Source organism: Lygodium microphyllum, chromosome 12 (assembly GCF_053477565.2).
Source record: "Lygodium microphyllum isolate KBCC chromosome 12, Lygodium_microphyllum_v1.1.10, whole genome shotgun sequence".
Taxonomy (NCBI): domain Eukaryota; kingdom Viridiplantae; phylum Streptophyta; class Polypodiopsida; order Schizaeales; family Lygodiaceae; genus Lygodium; species Lygodium microphyllum.
Window position 1 is genome coordinate 25,062,927 of NC_141146.1, and position 22,197 is coordinate 25,085,123.

At 43.6% G+C, this 22,197-nt stretch overlaps 1 protein-coding gene across 3 annotated transcripts; it reads left to right on the plus strand.

The window, feature by feature from the left end:
• Nucleotides 1-1,491: 1,491 nt before the first annotated feature.
• Nucleotides 1,492-21,898, plus strand: LOC148027549 (mediator of RNA polymerase II transcription subunit 22a-like). Of its 3 annotated transcripts, none has more exons than XM_087689279.1 (5): nt 1,492-1,627; nt 1,829-1,997; nt 18,430-18,548; nt 21,367-21,429; nt 21,630-21,898. In XM_087689279.1, exons 2-5 carry the CDS (start codon nt 1,916-1,918, stop codon nt 21,855-21,857), a joined length of 492 nt encoding a protein of 163 aa, XP_087545405.1. In that variant the 5' UTR covers nt 1,492-1,627; nt 1,829-1,915; the 3' UTR covers nt 21,858-21,898. The 3 variants fall into 3 exon arrangements, with proteins under 3 accessions (XP_087545405.1, XP_087545406.1, XP_087545404.1); XM_087689280.1 differs by having other exon boundaries at nt 1,571-1,776; nt 1,881-1,997; XM_087689278.1 differs by having other exon boundaries at nt 1,572-1,798; nt 1,881-1,997.
• The last annotated feature ends 299 nt before the right edge of the window (nt 21,899-22,197 follow it).

The window sequence follows — 22,197 nt, forward strand, 5'->3', positions numbered from 1 at the left end:
TTCACTGTAATCTACTTATCTCTTGAAGACACATCTCTATCTATCTTGCCCAGTTTTCTTGCCAAACCCTTGTGGTGACCTTTACCCTATGCGCTACGACAGCGTGCTATACTTGGAGCGCAAAATACAAAGGTAGCTTCTTTGAATCATCATGCATTACAATTGATGCGTGGAGAGGTTTTACAGTACTACAATGCGGATTCGATTGCAGAGATGGATGATAGCTCATTTTTGTACTCTGTAGAGTATCTAAATACACTAGATCTTGGAGGTGGGTTTTCTCCCCATCTATTGCTGTTAAAGATGAATGCACCTATTATTCTGCTTAGGGACTTAAATCCGGGAAAAGGTCTGTGTAATAGTACACGGTTGATATATAAGGCATTCAATAGAAAGGTAATAGATGTCGAGATAATAACGAGAACAAATGTAGGGGAATGAGTTTTCATTCTTAGAATCACTTTTATTCCTAGCACTTTGCAATTTCTGTTTACTATGAGATAGATGCAATTTCCTGTTCGACTTTTTGTAACATTTGGATACAAATGCATAGGCACAATCAAGGAGTAGCACTTTGTGGTTTGTTGATGATTGACTTTGTGGTGCAAAGTTATTGGCGCAGTCTTTGGAACAAACTTTGGTTTCAGACTCTACTTCACCTATGTGTATTGTTAATACTGAGAGTTTGTTTGTAATGCTTGAATACACTTGGACTTTGTAATTGTGACATCCAAGGATAATATAGAGGTACTTCTAACTATTGCATAGAGCAAGTATGGAAATGAGTTTACAAGTTTGGTGCATGGTCATTGCACATATATATGAGTGTTTGTACACCTAGATACAAATGCATGTTTAACCTTTTATACATGCATCTACGAGAGAGAGGAAGAGATAGAGAGTGTGTCTGTACACCTAGATACAATGCATGTTTAGCCTTTTATATATACGAGAGAGAGGAAGAGAGAGAGAGTGTGTGTGAACAGAGGGGGAAGAGATGTAAAGAGGGTGAGAGATAAAGGGGTTGGGCGTAGACGAGAGGGATAAGAAAAGGGAGGGAGGGGGAGAGATGAAGAAGGGGGCGGAAGGAACATATAGAGGTTGCAAAGGGAGAAGAGAGATGAAAAGGGAGGAGGGAGGGAACGAGAGAGAGAGAGAGAGAGAGAGAGAGAGAGAGAGAGAGAGAGAGAGAGAGAGAGAGAATAGAGAGCAAGCATGTGGTTTCTTGCACTCAAGGATACAAAATATGCATTTTGTATGTCTTTTGTTTGTGGTCGAGTGCAAAAGAAGAGTATGTGTTTATGTTATGGTTGTGCAATTGTGTAGATGTTACAAGTGTATACATGTTATGGTTGTACAATGGAAATGAATTGTATGGTGTTTTTACACTCAAGGATGGCAAAGTTATTGTGCAATAGGGATTGCACGACAGCTTCGCTTCCCTGTTGCCTTGCCGCAAAGCTGCTGCGAAGTGGGATAGCATTCGCGCGCAAGGAACGCTAGTATACACTTATGGTTATTGTTTGAACTAGAAACTAGTGGGGTATCAATATATTGATCAAAGTGAACAAAGGGCATGAGTACAATAATAGGATCTAACACGAGAAGAAGAACCACATATCGTGTGGTACTATTCTTGCTCTGTGTGTAGTCTTTTATTTCTGTCCCGCTATACATGGCAGTACCACAGCCGATTTTGCTTTTAGTTTGAGGCAGAATTCGTTGGGTAGGATGTAGTGGTTTTCTGGTGGCTGCATCTACGGGGCTATACAGAAGGTTGTAACGCATAGATGAGGCAGTAAGTGAATGCTTGTCACAATGGATGCAGGTTCAAACGAGCCAATATGATGCAGTTTCAAATCCGTTGATGGTTGGAACAGGTCTCGGGTGATGCTTTGACAGACAAGAGGAACTCATGAACAAGCCAATTCTAGGAGGGCCTGGTAGGGCTGGCACAGGTGTGGGAGGATTGGGAACAGCTCCTGGAATTGCTGCAGGTATTATATTTCAGGATTATGAAGCAGGTTTTAAAAATGTTTTATGTCCTCCTTTTCATCCCGTTTCTTATTTACTATTACGCAAATCTTTTTGGGGAGGAGGGCTTTGGAGAATGTTGTGAAGTTTTAATCAAAGCATCAGAACTAAGAATAGCAGATATTCTTATCGGTGGAGTCCAGGATATTCTAGGAAAGAATCAAGAGTGAATCAAGTGTCATTGTACAAGCACCTCTTCCTTTGATGACATGCAATTCGTTGAAGAGTTGCTTTGATAAAGAGGCTTGCATGTTGATAAAGTCATGCAAGTGGATCATGGACACGTTTCCCATGGTGCCACACACATACAACTTGGAGAAAGGTCTGAAAGGCAATGCTGAAAGGCGCTGCATTGTGTAGTTCATCCATCTTATGAGGAACTATTTATGCAAGGGAAGAGGTTCATATTTTCCTGAATGAGACAGATCTGCACATTGGCACTAAAGAGCTCTTGGCTGAACGAATAGATGCCTAGTGCTGTCAATTCAGAGGGCTAAACTGAAAGAGTACTGCCTTAAAATGTAACACAATGTCATCTTTCTTTGTGACATGAGAATTCATGGAACATAAGTGGGCTTGGCAAGTCTTTTGATGTGACAGCACACATCATGCAGCTTCAAGATGCTGGACTTCATTTTCGGTAGCTAAGCTGGTGGGTAAGTATGCATTGGCTCATGTTGCTACATAGGTTTCTAATGTAGAAGTTTAGGAGTGGATGATTTATCTAGTGAGAGATATGGAGTTCTTGGCAACTTGGGAGTGATGGAGACATCTCTCAAGGGTGTAAGTATCTTGGAGGGAGAGGTGCAAGGCACCTCTCTAACAAGAGGTGTCCCATTGTTTATGCTCCCGTCAAATATGTCCATAAATTTTTGTTGATCTTAATGGTAGTTTACTCTTCAAGGAGCTAAGAGGTTCATTTTCCACCACTTGAGAGGCTGGCTAATGTTTGCAAGTGTTTTTTCCCTTTTAGAGAAACGAATGATTCTATTGATTTGTTGCCTTTGGTGTGTACTACATGTAAACTATGTTGTACAATTTATGCTCTTGGTTTGGCTGTACTCTCTCTCTCTCCTTTAATTCTTTTCTATTCCTATCCTCTCTAGATGGCTCCCCTTTGTTGTTCCAATAATGATAAATTACATGGCCCTAATTATGTCACATGGTGTGATTAGGAAAGCTTGGTTTGTGTAGAAGCGGTTATGATATGATGATCAGACACATAGTAGTGGAATTCCCCAGGGCTCAACATTGGCCTCCTTTAAGGATGAGGTGAATAGTAGACCCAAGTTGCAAAGGAGTGAGGTAGAGCACTAGAGATGACGTAATGCCAAATAGAGGAGGAGATAGCGATAGCGTGAGCGGAAGCGTGCGGATGAGGGACATGGATAAAAGGAGCGAGGCCCAAAGCTGTAGAGATAGGGGGAGGGGTGGTGGAGAGTGGTCAAAGACCTCAGACCAACAGCCTGTGTGGTGCCACTTTCAAGTTCAAAAAGGTTAGGAATTTAAATTTGAGGCTTTGGGCATGGTCGAAGTTTGGGCTTGGATATATATTTTCCTAATTCAGGTAATTATTATTATGTCGAAATTTAGTCTAGAGGCTGAGTTTGCATGGGAAGATTTGACATTTGGCAGTTGGCTAAGTTTGGGTGCCATGCAAGGCTATGTAAAACTGTTTGGAGCAAATAAATGGATAGGGATATTCATTCTAAGTAGAGAGATAGCTGCTATATAGGTGTTATCAGGATTATCAGCTCATGTGAGTCTGTGCATGCTAAATGGGACGGTTATTTTAGTTTGTATTTTAGGCATTATTTTTGTGATTTTTGTGGGGCATTTGTGGCATTTTATGCCAGTCAACCAGCATTAAATGTTGGCCAATGAGTTGCCATATTTGGCATATTTTGGGCCTATTTATTCAAGGGCTCCTTCTCCTCCCCATTCAATCATCATCATTCTTCAAGTAGTCTTCCTGTTGGAGAGAGGAGCTAGTGCCAGTATCCACGTATCCAGTGACTTGTTGTTGTACGTGTCATTCTTGTGTTTGGTATATGGATTCCATTTTCCGAGCACATCTTTGAGTTCTCTTTTTTTGCAGTTTTCTTCTATTTTCTTTCTCTTCTGTTTTGTGTTCAACAATTTATTTCAACACTTGTCTATGCTTCCATTGTTGCACCACCTTTGACACAGTATCAAATTGCAAGATCTAGGTTCCTGCTGCGGTTTTTCTATTGATTACATGTCTTTCTTCCCCCTGTTGTATAGGCTGGTGTTTTTCAGACAAACAACTTGTGTTTTCAGCTTGCGTTTGGATTCTAGCTTGCTATCATCAATTTACTGCACTAAATGCTGTACTAGCTTGCATTTTTTTTCTGTCCCTAATTGTGGCTAGGTGACTGTTTGTACAGGCCGTTTTTGCTATCTCTGGTAGTTTTGGGATTGGCTTTTCTTCATTTTGTAGTAGTCAACCTTTGTTTCTGATCAATTTTTTGGTTACACTGCATATAAACTCTTATTTTGTGAAGTCTTTGTTGTTGATTTGGCTGTATTTCCTCTCTGTATGCCCTCTATTCACTATCTTCTCTTCTTCTCCTCTCGAGATGGCTTCTCTATGCACTTCTACAGATGGTAAGTTACATGGACTTGACTATTTTACATGGAATGTTGTGATGAAAGCGTGGTTTGTGCAAAAGTGGATTTGGTACATTGTATGTGGAGCTCTTCCTTGGCCTCAACATCCTTTTCCTCTTCTTGAAGATTTTGATGAGGATAACCATGAAGAAGTTGTGTTTACTTGGGATTCGGATGATGCACGGGTGTATTCAACACTACTTCGATGTATTTCTAAAGAAGTTCTACCGGTGGTTACCTCATTCAGGACATTACAAGAACTATGGTTGAAGCTTTAGATGTTGTATAAGGCACCTTTCCCAATCCATGTTGTGACCCTTTATGGGCAGCTTCAATGGATGGAGTTTGAGCTAGTGGACACCATGCAGTCGTTTTTGCTCCATGTTACACAAGTATAAGACCAGCTTTGACACATACAGTTTGCCCTTCCAGTGGCACATCTCATGGGAACAGTACTCTACAAGCTTCCCCCAGAGTTTAATGGAGTGGCCAATGCTTTACGGGCATAGACATTCTTTATACCTGTGAGCTTTACACATATGTCCTCGATGCTACTTGAGCATGAGGCATCTTTGCGTTTACAGGGGAGACTTCCGTCTCATTATGGAGGTTCCAGTGAGGCCTTTACAACTTGAGAGAGGGGTGACAAGAAGAAGTCGAAGGCCCAATGTTATTACTATGGTAAGAAGAGACACTTGCAGAAGGACTGCAAGGAGTTAGTAGTCTCATGGAAGAAGAAGGAGAAGCAAAAGAAGCGGAATGCGGACTCCTTCGATGAGTCATCCTTTTTCTTAGACTTGGATGCCACTCCACTGGCCAAGGGGTAGTCCAGGGCACGACAAGGTCCACTTCTTCAGACCAATGGAAGGGCTTGACTGCCCCTTCCTCTACTACTTTCTAGTTGAGGTGATGCAGTTATCCCTCACGACTCTCCAATGCTAGAGAGAGGGAGTGTGAGAGGGTGGTGAGATGGGGTAGCCGAGCCTCATCTATCCAAGTATACAGGTGCACAGGTTCTAGAGAGGGATGTTCTCGATGCATCAATTGAAGTTCAACAAATTTCTGAAGCTAGGATTGACATCCAAGTTTATGATAGGCTGTTTATTTGATAGAGAGCAAGATGGGCTTCTAGTTCGAGCTCACATATGAGAGGACACTTTGACGGTCTTGGCCAAAGGTGAGGAATCCATGGGTAAGTATGTTCAGAGGCATTTTTGACAGGATGGTCTTGTATGCTATTGCGAGACATTGTTGACAGACATAGAGATTTGTTATGCCTTCTCTCTCTTTTCAAGAGCTGGTACGATTGACATCGACCTCAGGTTCTCTCCACGGCACCTTGGTGGTGGCTTGATCACCCACTACTTGGGTATCCATGGTTCTACTTTGGTGGTTCTTTGTTGTATGGACTATGATTAGTCATTATCATTGTATCATTGTATTGTATTGGATCACCCATGATCCAAGAGAGGGTGTTAGTAGGATTGTTAGCTCATGTGTGAGTCTGTGCATGCCAGATGGGTTGGGCATTTTGGTATGTATTTTAGGTATTATTTTAGTAATTTTTGTGTGGCATTTGTGGCATTTTATACTAGTTGGCCAGCAATAAATGTTGGCTGACCAGCTGTCATATTTGTCATGTTTTGGGCCTATTTATTTAGGGGCTCCTTCTCCTCCCCATTCAGCCATCATCATTCTTTAGGTGGTCTTCTTGTTGGAGAGAGGAGCTAGTGCTGGTGCCCACTCAACCAATGACTCACTCTTGTATACATCATTCTTGTGTTTGGTATATGGATTCCATTTTCCGAGCACATCTCGAAGTTCTCTTCTTTTGCAGTGTTCTTTTCTTTTCTTTCTCTTTTGTCTTGTATTCAACAATTTATTTCAGCACTTGTCTATGCTTCCATTGTTGCACCGCTTCTAACAGTAGGATTGTGATAACAAGGCAACTTGGGGTAAGGGTGATTCTAGAGCCCTCAAATTAGCTCACAATTGTGAGTGCAAGAGGACAAGGGCAGCAGTTTTCTTATCCATCTTAGTGAGAGGTGGCGGTAGAAGAGGAGGGCTCGGCAGCAACATTTGGGTTTTACCCCCTTTCAAAGTTATTGGCACTATCAAAACTGCGATAGTAGTTGCGATTTGAGTGATGCAGCAACTCTGATTTTTGACATGTTTCTAGGCAAGAATTATATCTACCATTTGCTGAAGGAAATTGAGACTTGAGCCTCAAATTTGAACTTGATGTTTTGTGGATTGCTGATTTACCGTTCTCATTGCATTTCTAGCTAGGATTAGGGTGTGCATTGCAACATTAGGATGCGTACATGCATGCCTCTATGTTTGAGGAAGGTTGCTAATGCAAATTTGATCAATGGATAGTAGAATGGGTGATATTTTGGGTCTACAAGTGGGCTGATTTGCATGCAACATGAATGGATTCAATTTTTGGTCTCCTTGATGGTGGAATCAAAGGCCAAAATTATGTTTTGATATTGCAGGTTACAAGGACATAAAAGTATTCTAACTATTGTTGGAGAATTAGCTTCACTGAATAAAGGAAGAAGGGATCCTTGGAGAGCATATCTCTCGGATCGGAGGCAAGCCTAATTGTCCTCGGGGATTCAAGTCAATATAGGGATTGGAATTAATGTGAAAATAAATATTGCAAGGGGTGCCAACATTGTGGGGCCAATTAGGTGTTGATTCTGTTAGTAGATGTGTGTCTTTTCTTGTCATCTCTTGCTTGTGAACCTTTGTTTGAGTCAAATGAGGACATTAGGAGCTTTGACATTGTCTTTGCTTGTCATGTTATGTGCTTTAGGCACTTTGGATGGAGGGCACATTAGTATGTTCCTTTTTGGGCACTATAGGCTGTCCTGGATGTCTACATTATAGGCATGGCCACTTTATTACCAATTGTGGCAGCATTTTGCATGTTTATAGGCGGCATGCTCCCTCTCTCTCATTATCCATCACTGATCCTTTGTGATCAGTCAGCCCTCCTCATTCTCTCATCGTTTTGCTACCATCTAGCACCCACAATGACGTGTAGAGCTGTGTTTTGGGGTTGACTATCATGTATGAGAGTTGGATTCTACGAGGAGTGCATTGTCTGAGCATCTAGCAAGCTGGGCATCAATTTTCAGGGCTGCAAACCTGCGTTTTCAGATCAGGGTGGTGTTCCTCCTCGACAGGTGACCCCATTCTCTGCAGGAAAGACCTGCATTTTGGGATGGACAGGTCATCATCTGCCCTTGGCGGCATACTCCAGGCTGGGTGACCTGAAAAAAACCAGGCGGACAGACATCAATTTCTGCTGCATTTCAAGGTGGGCAGCTTCCTTCTACCTAAGCGGCACATTTTGCAGGTTGGGCGGCCTGTTTTCAGGCAGACAAACTCTCTATTTTTTCTGCTTTGACTGGGTAGACCTGGGTTATGACCATCAGCAGTCTCTCCGAGTATTGGACAATGTCCGATCAGACCTACATGGCACCTTCCACATCCTGACATCATCCATGCAGGGCTGAATTCTGTGTTTACTGTAAGAGTGTGCATCTCAGTCTTTCTGCCCCGTCTCCAGCTTCATTAAAGGCTATATTTACTGCATATTGCATACCAGCCTCACTGCCTGACATCAACTTGACTCTCTTGCCTCGGATACTCCCCATCATACACACGCAAACAGATAGACCTAAATCTGAAGAGCAGGAAGGCAATGAATAATTAGCACTAGCGATGAACAAGGCTGATAGAAGGCAGCCCTTGCACGTGATTGTGTGTCTCCAGTAAGGAAATTGGGAGAGGGAAGACTGGATCAATGGGAGACAGAATTACTGAAAAGAGCGGTTTCCCCAAATCCCAACTAATAAGCTGTCCAGAATAAAGTGCAACGATTCAGTGGCCAAACAATGGTGCAAAATGTGGTCTCACTGAGTAACTGCAGGGCCCACAACCAGGAGATGATCATAGCCATTGACATTCCTTAGTTTATTCCATCCAGCTTCATGGATATGGGTAAAGAGGGTAGGACATGCACTTGCACAAGGGGTGCCATCACTCCCAATTGGGAACTGGAAGCCCTGAAAGAATATGAAGGGAGAGAATGATAGGATGGTGGTCGGTTTGCACAATCCTAATCTACATAATCCCCCAAAGCATATGTGTTGGCCATGGATGTCTTTCAAAAGAGTACTTGCAACAAAACAAAAGATGTTACAGCTGGGATTTTTTCACCTATTTGGGGCCCATCAGTCTACTGGTCAACAAAGGACTGAGAGTTAGCACTAGTGGAGGCATTCATGCTCCACAACAGTTTCCTTAGACACCCGGTCACCCTACTCTTACCCGGACTGGTGATAGAGTATCGTTAGCTTGTGGAAGACTTTGGACGGCTCTTCGGCAGTGTCCTTCCTGCCTCTTTTGCGGACGCAATGACAGCTATAGGAGCCCCAAAGGTATGGGTGGCAGTGAAAGAGACAAAGAACATACCACAGTTTCTAGAGATTGAGGTAGGCTCACACTCCTTTAGGCAGTAGGTTATTGTGACGGGGCAGCCCGGGTAGTGCCTGTGTTGCCATGACTTTGGGCATTTAGCAGCAGAGTGCACGCACTTTGGAGCCAAGGTAGCTTCGTTGACAAGCCCATAGGTGGAGGTGGATGGCTTCACACGGGTCTAGAGACGACAGAGAGGGAGACGACAGGGGGTGATAGTGGGAGTGACGTACTCTTTGTCTCTTCACACTTTGGTGCACATGCTTTACTTGCAGATACAAATGATGACATGCATACCTGGATTCTTGATTTAGGTGCTTCCTTTCATGTCACCCCTCATCGTGAGTGCTCAAGAAGAGCTTGATTAGCATAGGGCAGCTAGATGATAATGGTTTTCATACCACCTTTGGTGATGGAAGATGGAAGATCTATAAGGGATCTAGAGTGATTGCCGGAGGTTGCAAGAGTGATACTTTTTATCCACTTCATGTATCTAGTGTGCATGACCATGTTGTTGCCGTGACCGAGCAACCAAGCGTTTCTTGTGGTATGGCCGGTTGGGACATATGAGTCAAACAGGAATGAAAGTGCTTTCTCGTTTGGGTTAGTTGCCTTGTCTTCGTTATGTTGATTTTGAGCATTGTGATCATTGTATTTATGGTAAACATACACAAACGTCTCATAAAAAGTTTATTTCTTTGAAATCTTTTCCTCTAGAGTTAGTACATTCAGATGTATGTCAGATGCCAGGATTATCTTTAGGGGGGAAAAAATATTTTGTTACCTTTGTTGACGATGCTACACGAAAGGTATGGGTTTATCCTATTCATAGCAAGGATGAAGTGCTTAACAAGTTCAAAATATTCTTGGTATTGGCTGAAAATTAGACAGATAAGACACTTAAGTGTCTTTGCTTTGACAATGGTGGGGAATATGTGTCCAAGGCCTTTCAGGCATTTTGTGATAGCAAAGGGATAAAGAGGGAGCTCATTGTGTCAGAAGTGGAGTAACGGTGGAAGCATAAACATGTGCTGAAATAAACTGCTGAAACACGAGACAAAAAGAAAAGAAAGAAAGAACACGATACAGATGAGAACTCAGATGTATGCACGGGAAATGGAATCCATATATCTGAACACGAGACAGTCGCATACAATAGTGAGTCACTGGCTGCGTGGGCACTGGCACTGGCACTGGCTCCTCTCTCCATAGAGTTTGCAGATGAAGGTGATGATGATGATGATACTGACTGAGGAGGAGCACTGAGTATAAATAGGCTGAAAAAGTGGGGAGCAATAATGCTGGTCGGACAGTATTAATGCGGGCCGACTGGTGCATAAAAATGCCCCAATGGCATAAAATGCCACACCTGAAAAAACCTAAAATACCGAATAAAAATGCCCAGCCCAGATCAAGCTCAGACTCACACATGAGCTGACAAATACTCTGCTAACACCCTCTCTCAGATCATGGGTGATCTGATACAATACAATAGTACAATGAAAAGGGATCAGAAACTATACAACATAGAACCACCAAGTAGAACCATGGATACCCAAGCAGTGGGTGATCAAGCCACCACCCAGGTGCCTCGGAGAGAACCTGATGTTGATGTCGATCGTACTAAACACCTAAAAATAGAGAAGATCATAGCATGTCTCTGTGTCCGTTACCAATGTCTCGCAGTAGCATACAAGACCATCCTGTCAAAAATGCCCCTGAACATAGGTGACCATGGATTTCCCGCCTTTGGCCAGACCGCCAAAGTGTCCCCTCATGTGAGCGCCAGACGAAAGCCTCCCGCTCTCTGTTAGATAACTAGCTTAGCATGAACCTGGATGTCAATCCCATTTCCAGGATTTGATTCCGCCAGATTGAAGTCGATGCGTCAGGAACGTCCCTCTCTGGAACCTGTGCACGCGTATAAAAGTATAGATGAGGCGTGGCTGCCCCATCTGAACACCCGCTCACACTCCCTCTCTGGCACAAGAGAGTCGTGAGGGATGACCTCATCACCACCACTAGAAAGCAGCCGAGGAAGGGGCCACCAAGCCCTTCCCGCGATCCGAAGAAGAGGATCCTTTCCGCGCCTTGGACTTCACCTTGGTCGGAGGATCGGAGTCGGAGTCTGAGGAAGGAGAGGACTCATCGGTAGAGTCAACATCCCGCTTCGTCTTCTGCTCCTTCTTCCCGGAAGCCGCTAACTTCTTGCAGTCCTTCCGCAAATGTCCCTTCTTGCCACAGTGGTAACACTGGGCCTTCGACTTCTTCTTTCCGTTACCCCTCTCTGAAGCTACATAAGCCTCGCCTTCATAATGTACCGGAAGCCGCCCCTGTAATCTCAAGGATGTCTCATGCTCAAGAAGCATCGAGGTCATATGTGTAAAACTGACAGGAGTCGATGATGTCTGCGCTCGCAAAGCATTGGCCACTCCATCAAACTCCGGGGGGAGCTTGTAGAGAACCGTCCCGACGAGATACGCCTCGGGAAGAGCAGATTGCATGTGCCGAAGCTGGTCCTGTACCTGCGTAACACGAAGAAGAAAAGACTGAATAGTATCTTTTGGCTCAAACTTCATCTGCTGGAGCTGGCCATAAAGTGTGACTGCCCGCATGGTGGAAGGTGCCTCGTACATCTGCTCCAACTGCTGCCATACTTCAGGAGATGTCCTACAGGAGGTAACCACCGGTAAGACCGCTTTAGAAATACACCGAAGCAACGCCGAGTAAGCACGGGCATCGTCCGAGTCCCACATGAGCACCGCTTCCTCATGGTTGTCCTCATCAAAGTCTTCAGGAAGAGGAAAAGGAGGGAGAGGATGATGAATAGCTCCACAGACAATGTACCATAACCGCTTCTGCACAAACCAAGCTTTCATGACAGCACTCCATGTGAGATAATCAGGTCCATGTAACTTATCATCAGTGGAAGTGCACGGAGGAGCCATATGGAGAGGATAAGAAGAGAAGTAGAGAAGAGATGGAATGTAGAGAGGAAACACAGCCAAAACACAAGCACAGACTGCAGAAAATGAGAGTTCACATGCAATAGAACCCAAAATCTGATCAATAGAAGACAGAATCTGCTGCAAAAAGTAAAAAAAAATCAGTCAAAAACTGCCAAAAACAGCAAAAACGGCCTGAAGTAATAGTCACCCAGCCACGAGAGATGCTCAATCAGCAAAACGCAGGCTGTAAACTGCAGGAAAACAGGTAGAAAACTGTCGCCAGCAGCTGCAGATGAAAAACGTAGGCAGCAGAGGGTGCGCAAGCAGCAGTCGATGGCAAAACTGCAAAAAACGCAGGCTGAAAACAGCCCCAAAACAGGTCACCTGGCTGCGACAGCAGTCGTCTGATTAGCAGGGGTACAAAACAGTCCTAAAATCAGCAAGAAAACACAGCAGAAACACACATCCTGAAAACTGATACCATGTCAGAAGTGGAGCAGCGGTGGAAGCATAAACATGTGCTGAAATAAACTGCTGAAACACGAGGCAAAAAGAAAAGAAAGAAAGAACACGATACAGATGAGAACTCAGATGTATGCATGGGAAATGGAATCCATATATCTGAACACGAGACAGTCGCATACAACAGTGAGTCACTGGCTGTGTGGGCACTGGTACTGGCACTGGCTCCTCTCTCCACAGAGTCTGCAGATGGTGAAGGTGATGATGATGATGATATTGACTGAGGAGGAGCACCGAGTATAAATAGGCTGACAAAGTGGAGAGCAATAATGCTGGCCGGACAGCATTAATGTTGGCCGACTGGTGCATAAAAATGCCCCAATGGCATAAAATGCCACACCAGAAAAAACCTAAAATACCGAAAAAAAATTCCCAGCCCAGATCAAGCTCAGACTCACACATGAGCTGACAAATACTCTGCTAACACATTGCCCCTCATAATCCACCCCAAAATAGAGTTGGAGAGCGTATGAATCAGATCATACAGGATAAGGTCCGTACGATACTGTTTCATGCTGCATTATCCCATGTTTTTTGGGCAGAGATTGTTATGACAGCCGTTCACTTAATTAATCGGTCACCAAACAGGTCTTTGGAGGGGGGGGGGGGGGAGGGGAGGGGAGTTCCCCAAGAAGCGTGGTCGGGCAAGCCACCTTCATATGCTCACTTGAAAGTGTTTGGCTACGACGCTTTTGTGCACATTCATAAAGAAAAACGCAGCACTTGAGCCAAAGTCCTATAAATGCATTTTCCTAGGATATGGTTACGAGGGTGAAATGGGGTATAAATTGTGGGATTCCAAGAAAAGGAAAGTAGTATGCATCAATGACATTATCTTCCGAGAAGATCGCATGCATAAACAACCTGAAAAGACTGAGGAGGTCCGTAGGGTTGTATTCTGGGAAGAAATACCTTTAGCACAGCAAAATGTGCCCGTTGTACAGCAGCAAATATCTGCTGTAAATGAACTTTTAAATGCAAAAAATGTTGGAAATGATCAGTCAACTATTGCCCATGATAATGAGCCACCACATGTGTAGGAATAGCCAGGACAGCAAGCTGTTAATGCTGATTTGCAGGCTGAAATGCCAGGACAACATGTTGAAAATGGAAATTTGTAGGAACAGCCAGCAAACAATGATCATTGGGTTAGGAGATCATCTAGGGCTACTAGACAACCTGACAAATTTGTTCCTAGTGCAAACAATGTGGCTGATTATGTCATGTTGACAAATTGTGGTGAACCATCTTGCTTCAAGGAAGCAATGGACAGACAAGACATCAAGAAATGGTATAAAGCCATGTTGTTAGAGATGGAATCTCTTGAGAAAAATAGCACTTGGGACTTGATGCAGTTGCCTAAAGGGCAGAAAACCCTTCCATGCAAATGGATTTACAAGATGAAGGTCACTTCTGGTTCCTCACCAAAGTACAAAGCAGGATTGGTTGCAAAGGGGTACAAGCAGGAGCATGGAACTGACTTTGATGAGATTTTCTCTCCTGTAGTCAAGATGACTACATTGAGAACCATTATGGGCTTGGCTGCAGTTGAGGATATGGAACTCATACAAATGGATGTAAAGACTGCATTTTTACATGGTGATCTGCATGAGGACATATATATGCAGTAGCCTGAAGGGTTTGTTGAACAAGGGAAAGAAAAGATGGTATGTAAACTCAAAAGTAGTTTGTATGGGCTAAAACAAGCATGAAGAGAAAGGTATCATAAGCTTGATACATTCATGCAGTCCCAAGGCTTTCATAGAAGTCAAGTGAATCATTGCTTGTACACTTAGAAGGCAGCAGATGCAAACTTGATTATCTTGGTTTTGTATGTTGATGACATGTTGATTGCTGGTAGGGATACTCATGCCTTGGATTCACTGAAGCAAAGTCTTCATGGCAGCTTTGACATGAAAGATCTCGGTGATGCAAATCACATTCTTGGCCTGCAAATACTCAGAGATAGATTAAAAGGCTTACTCTATCTATCTCAGTAGGAGTATATCTCCAAGGTTTTACAATGTTTCAATATGGAGGGGGCAAAAACAATTGGGGTTCCATTGCCTCCATATGTGAAACTCAGTGCAGAGGATAGCCCTACATTTGATGATGAAAAGGCTAAAATGGCCAAGATACCATATGCTTCAGCTGTTGGCAGTTTGATGTATGCCATGGTTGCTACATGTCCTGACATTGCCTTTGCATTGGGAGTGGTTAGCAGATACATGGCAACCCCTGGTAAAAAGCATCGCATTTGCATTGGGAAGTAGAAGGCACCTGTTGTTGGCTTTACGGATACAGACTATGTTGGTCATGCGGATTGCATGAAGTCCACTTCTGGGTATGTGTTTACTTTCACAGGAGGAGCAGTCTCTTGGATCTCCAGGCTACAAAAGTGTATTGCATTGTCTACTACAGAGGCAGAGTATGTGGCTGCTACTGAGGCACCAAGGAGGCTTTATGGCTTTCACGTTTGATGGGAGAGCTTAGCATCACAGAGTTACTTGTTCTCCATTGTGATACTCAAAGTGCTATCATACTAGCACGGAATCCTGTCTTTCATGCAAAGACAAAGCATATACAGGTGAAATACCACTTCTTTAGAGATGTACTTAGCAGCAAGAGCATTGAGCTTGTCAAAGTGCATACAGATGATAGTGCAGACCTTCTTATGAAGGGTCTTTCAGTAGAGCGGTTTGCTTATTGCTGACAGATGATGGAAGTTGGATAGATATATGCATTTCAGCTTTGTATATACCTAGACTTAGCTGATTCTTTTCTCCTCTTAAGACACATTGCCTTTAGGTGGGAGGTTGTTGGGAATAAATGCCTCCTGCCTTTGAATGTGCTCGGGTGTGAACACACCCTTAGCACTTGTACTTACACATATATATATCTATCTAAAAACCTAAAGGTACACACTCGTCATTGTACCTAAAAACATACTCACTCTCTGCTACTGCTCTCACTCACTCTCTTTGTCTCTCGCTACGCGTAACGATTGACTGTCTTGATCTTCGTGTCTCTCCCGTCACTACACTTAGTTCGGGTCCCTTGGGTCTTTAGCAGTGACTTGGTGGCTAGGCCTTCGTATTCCTTCTAGCATGGAGTCACAGAGCTAGTGGCTTCTCTCCCGAGGTTGAGTTTCGGATTCTATAGCTCATCCTGTCTCCTGATTATCTTCAAAGGTCTCCTCTCAGGTGGTATTCTCAGATTATAGGGTGAATCTTTTTAATCCCTTGGACAGTATGGAGCCAACTCCCGAGATTCGAGTACGGGCATATCCTTATGGTTCTCGGTACCACACAAAGTCCGACATTCCTCTTATGCATTGCATGTTCTCATCATCTTTGTATTGGGGGGCTTGGGTAAGTAAACAAATTTCCCACGAGGGACACTGTTCAAGTGGCACCTACTGCATGAGTATTCTTCAACATGTAGCATTGCATCTCCATTTCACTCCTCTTATTCCCCTTTTTGGGCATGAGAGGGGGTGTTGAGAAACCCTTCACCCGCAGTTTGCGTTTTTTGCATTTTTGCGTTTTGCATTTAGGGTTTGCAGTCCCAAAAAGAGGCACTATCCTAGACTGACTATGTCTATTTATAGGCCACTCTCTCACTCATTCTTCACGGCTAATTCATTCAGTCCGTCATCTCTTCTCTCTAGCCTTTTCACTACCCTCACACCCCTTTAGGAGGACATTGTGGTTCGTGGTTCGTGACTGTCTTCATCATCTTCTTTGTGCTATGGCACCCTTGTTCCCTTGTATCACATTTACTCCATGATTCAAAACTTCATCATTTCATTCATTAGAGTTTCTTCTCTTTTCTCTTCTCTTCTCCATGTTTGCTGAGTTCACTCCGTGTTCCTCTCCGCAAACCCTACTGTCTCGTTGGTACGTCATCTTTTGACAGCTGGACCCTTATGTATTCTGGAAGGAGCTCAGGGAGTGACGCCTTTGGATTCGGGAGGGCAGGCCACTTGATGAGTTGGAGTGGGATTCGGGAGAATGGCTATGGCTGGCTACTGTGGTCGCCAAGAAGCAACCGAGGTTCCTAGAGTACATAGCCATGATTGGCAGATATGTACTGATGTAAGAGGACATGGATTGGGCGCCGTCACGCAGTAGGCACTGGGCGGAGTACAAAATCACAGAGGCTCTGCGACGAACCTTCTGGTGCTGCCTATGGGATAGCTGGAGGCCAAGGAGGGTATCGTATTTCCTATGGCTGGTGGCACATGGAAGCTTGGCGGTGGGGAGTTGGTTAGCCCAGATGTAGAAGGAGGGAGGTTGTAAACGCTGCACATAGTAGTCTCTGGATTCCCCAAAGCACTGCCTTTGGTCGTGTGAGGTGGTGCAACTTGTGTGGAGAGGAGCATGCCGCATCCTCCGCCGTATAGCACCCAGCCTTGGATATATCTCATGGGGAGCTTTGTGCTGGTAGGCAGTCAACCAGGGCTGTCACCTTCTGTATGAGATTGGGATGCAGGACATGATATTCATTATTGAGGTAGGGTCGTACGCAGTGGTCGGTCTAGAGGCTTTACCCATCCGCCAAGTAATGGAGCCCATAGTAGACTGCTTTGAGGTATGGGAGATCGTTGGGAGTCTTACTGGATGGCATATCTGGAAGGCGCGGTGTCGAGGCTTTTGGTGAGGAGAGACTTTCAGTACAGTCGACTTTAGCAGAGCTTTGGACCTCCATCATCCACTCCCTCCGTAGTCAATGGGACTAGGTGCAGGGCGAGTCTCGAGCTCAGCAGGAGCTCCGATCTAATTTCATACGCACTTGGGGCGGCCAGGACTTGTTTTTCGTGATGTAGGTAGTAGGTAGCCTCAGACGGCGATACACCCCCCCCTCTATGGCTTCTCGCCCCAATCCCCCCTAGACCGCCTCGAGAGGCTTGTATACTTGATATATCTGTGACTGTGATCAGCTCCAACTAGTTTGTTGAGCATGAGCACTTCCTTGTACTTAGGTTTTTTCTGAAGTAATATAATTAGCCACACTTTATTTGCAAAAAAAAATGTTGAAAGTATGTTGGGTTTAGGGCAGGTGGGAGAGAGAGACTATGTGTGCACGTGCTTACATCACAAGATCATGCAGCTATATTGTAACAAGGCAATGTAAAGCATAAACAACATCAATGGAGACACTATAAAGCAACTGATAATGATGATGATCGCACCAAAGTTACAACAAAGCTAGCTAGCAATGTGCTCTTGCAACAAGTATGCACCAGGAGTCTAGCACTGATCAAGAGCAAGCAACAATGGGTGAATGTATGTGGGAGTGCCAAACCTATTGTGGCAAGAAATATACAAGCCTTGAGAGAGTCGGCATGTAGGAAAGTTGAAATGACTCATTATGAGCCTCTCTCTAGAGAAACCTCCAAAAACACTAGTAGTGTACATATTTCTATTATAAGGTGCTTCAATAATTGCTGACCATCCTGTAATGAGAAGAGGTGGCCCTTGATACGTCCTTCAAATCATATATTTATCAAATGTTCTATTTTCTTTCTAGAAAGTTAAAACAGAATGCTACCCATGGTGCTTCTTTTATTGAAAAAGGAGCAACGCCAATAGCATTGAGTTTTAAGTTCCTTGGAGCAAATTCAGACTTATTTGTCACTTTAGATGCCTTTGAGAAGGAAACAAAAGTATGTCCATATTATGGTTTTTACTTACCAGATCTTTATTTTGTTTCTTCTTCCTGCTATTATCCGAAAAATTTAGTTTATCTTTGAAAGCGAGTGTTTTCCCATGTTAAATGTCTTTTCGCATGCTTGGAACAGGTCCAACAGCAACAGCTTCAGCTGCTGCAGCTCAAAGGCAGCGCACTTTACTACAACGTGCTGATGCTGATATTGCCAGCCTTGTTGACAATCTATTTCATCTTTTAAAAGCTGCACGAGTAAGTGGCTGCTTTCGCCTTTTTCTAGGTTCAAGCTATCTCCAGATGTTTTTTTTAAAATGTGAACCTGAATTAGTGTATTTAGTAAAATCAGGAAATATACATCACCCACAGGACAGGTCGAACACAGTAATACCAAAATTAAGCCAGAGACAAAAGTAACTACAGAACACCAAGACAAAGGCCAGAGCAACACAAAGAAACCATTACAGCTGGTCATCACACTTTAGATAACATTTTGGCTACTGCTTTGTTGCTGCTGCCTTCCAAGTGGTGTAACATTACTGTGAGCTCCTGGCCACAATCCCTGGCTACCTTCACCATTGCTCCTGCACCTTGACAACGGCCAGAAGTAAATCCATATGATGCGCCAAATATCCCTCAGCACTAGCACTCTCACCAGATGCCTATAGTTCACTTCCACATCATTAAACCTTTCTTTGCCGCCTAACAGGGCCTGCTCTGGGCCAAATAAGTAGGCCAGATTAGCATTTCTCAATCGCTTCCTGAGTTCGTTCCAAACTTTCACTTCCATGCATCCCCAGAAGATGTATGGCATCTTCCTCATGCCTGCGACACAGAGCAGATTGGGGAAACCCCCTTGAAACTGAGCTTCAACCTGACTGGGAACTTCATCATTAACACTCTCCACAGTATTAGATTGAGCCTTAGAGAAGGAATGGCACCCCACACTGCTTTTGCCTGTCTTTTCCACACATCCACTGAATCCAAAGGGAAATATTTTTGCCAAGATTCAGAGAGCTTCAAGGACCAAACTGGATCTGGGGGAGTGAAGTCTACTTGATGCTTGAGCTTAAGGGTTGTCTACCCACAAATTGGATCACCCTCCCCTATGGAAATCACAGTTGGCCACTCCTCCCAAAGGTTCTCCAAAACCATTTGCGCCCATTGAATTTCACCAGCAGTAAGTGATAATTCTCTAGCAATGGTCACTCCCTCCTTGAAGCTCAGGGTGGATTCATCCCAAATTTGAAACCATTGCTGTAGGCCCTTTTTCCAGCATGCTACTGAATGTGCAGACTCCTCCCGGAAAGGGGTGAAGCCATCCACAAATGCCCATCTATTAGCGTAGATTGATAAGAGGAGAGATGCACCCTCTTCAGGAAATTGTCCCCCACCCAACAGCACTGAGATTGAATAATAAACCAATTCTTAACCAGCCCCTGAGCAACCACTGACTCAGGTATCCTTATCATATTCCCATATAAAAAGAGCTTTTCTGTGATAGGTACTGCTTAAGTGGGCATCCAATAACAGCACTGAGGGTATCCAATGCACTAAATAATAGCCCAAGGTTGACTGGGGTATAACCTCTTAAGCAAATTGAAGTTCAATCTTAGGGCCTTCACATGTGTCTCCTCTAGGCCCAATCTACCCTCACTTTTCAAGGCTGTGACCTGCCTCCATGCCACTGCATGCCAAGACTGCTGTGGGCCAGCTACCTCCTAATGTTTCTTCATTGAGTACAACTGATTTTTAAACTCTCTCTAGTTGTTCTAGAAGGCAGACTTGTTTGGTGCTTCCAATATTGCATGCTATGTTTTCATAGAATTGAAAAAATTTGCAGTGTGAGCCACAATGGAACCCATGAGACAAGGATACTACAATATGTTAGGTGCATGGGGACAAGAGAGCATTGTAAACATACTTTAGTTGACACAACTCTATGGCCTTCATTGAGAAGCCATTGTAAAGTTTGGGATTGTTGAGTGTAGTGTGTTTCATGAATTGTTCAAATTGACAACTTGGAAGGGGTCAAAGTTGTGTATGCTCACTATAGCTAGATCTAAAAACAAAAATTATTGAAGATAGGGAGGCATTGGCAACCATTCAAGTGAACCTCATGGGATTTGGCGAGACATGTTTTTTATTTTTCAAGACTATCTTTTGCAGTCTCTGAATCCTGAGCATTGCCACGCACTTTCAAGCCACAGACAAAGGCCCATGTCTACATGCACACCATCTAGTTGCACTTCATGGAAACACTTTTATGGTTGCATTACCTTGCCCTTGCTCATTGCTGCCTACAATGGATGCACCCCATGGAAAAAGCCCTCGAATCAATAGCACATCAAAAGCTTGGCAGGCTTCTGTTAGCATGCTACATTTGGCAAACACATCCACCAATGTGCTGCCCAAGGGAAATCTCCTGTATTCCTTTTGTTTCTCTCCATATGTATTCCTTGGCCTTGTTTTGTGCTACTTTCACCTCGCCGTTTGTTACCACATGCCTGCCTGGTGACCTTTTTACACTGTTTGCACTGTGGCTTGCTTGTTGGCATGTGAAGTCACAACAGAATGAGAAGGTTCCGTGTTTCTGAGGAGGGTGATTGAGCATTCCCTGGTTGTAAGTATCGGGAACTTGTGAGGAGGTTCCAATGTGCCCTAGGGCATTCACACTTTTGAGAGTTTTTGTGACTTGAATGTATTGTGCCTACATGCAAGTGCAGGTAGTTACTGTGGGAGTAAATTCAGAGTACACACATGGACACATGCATTATCATTCTCATTATGTACAATTCTGCTGGTTAGGTTTTTGTTAGGCTTTCACAACTTCTGTATCCATGCATGCATCTCTGAGTGTGTACATCAAACTAGCAACTATAACCAAAAGAGCACACTGAATTCTATTGTGGACTAAAAAGTAGTACTCAATTTCCTTCACTGGCTACATTATGGAAGCATAGCTATGTGCATATCATTATTTACACATGAAAATTTGTTTCTGCGAGTTGTGGTTACCTTAATGAGACACATTCTTTGCATTTTCATAAGACATGGTTTTTTCATTTTTCAGATAAATGATCCTGTTAGGAATGCCCAGGAGGAGTTTCAAATGGAAGTACATGCTGCTCGAGTTGTGAGTATATTTATTGTCAATCTGTGCATGCATGCATGTGTGTGTGTAAGTGTATCCACGTGTTTCTAGTCCGTGACATTGCCAGGGCCTGCCTAAGGTCTTTAGATAGTGCTTCTGCATCTCTAGGAGAAGACTTGTTTTGTTCTTAGCCTCAGCACCTTGGTCAATCTGATGTATTTGCAAATTCGGATCCTATACAGGTACAGGCAGGTGACTCTCTTCTAAAGCTGGTTTCTGAATTAAAACAAACTGCTGTATTCTCAGATTTCAATTCTCTGAATGAGCACATTGAAGAGAGAATGGCCAAGTTCGAAGACCGGTGTGAGGTGACAGAGAACCTCCTTAGCACTGTTGTGGAAGAGGCAGCAGTTTCATTGAGCGAGCTTGAATCTCACTATTACCTATCTGTGCATAAAAACTCACCATAAAAATTGTTGACATACAAAACTGCAGATTCTACTTTCCTATACATGAGAGTTGCAGCTGGTTACTGTGTTAAAGTGTTTAATTGTTCCAGCTGAGTGGACAGGTTCTTGGTAAACCATTCACATCGTTACAAATTGCTTGAAAAATCTATAAAGTGGCACATCACCTTGCCAAAATGAAGTTTTTCTATAACCTGAGGTTTCTGTGCATCTTGATGGACATTATTTTCTTTTTGATTTGTTGTTTTGTTCTCAGTTCTATATAGGATTTTCCCATGTATCATTATGGGAAAGTTTTGCTTTTGATTTGTTTAAGCTTGTTTAGGGTTTGGATCAAGATCAA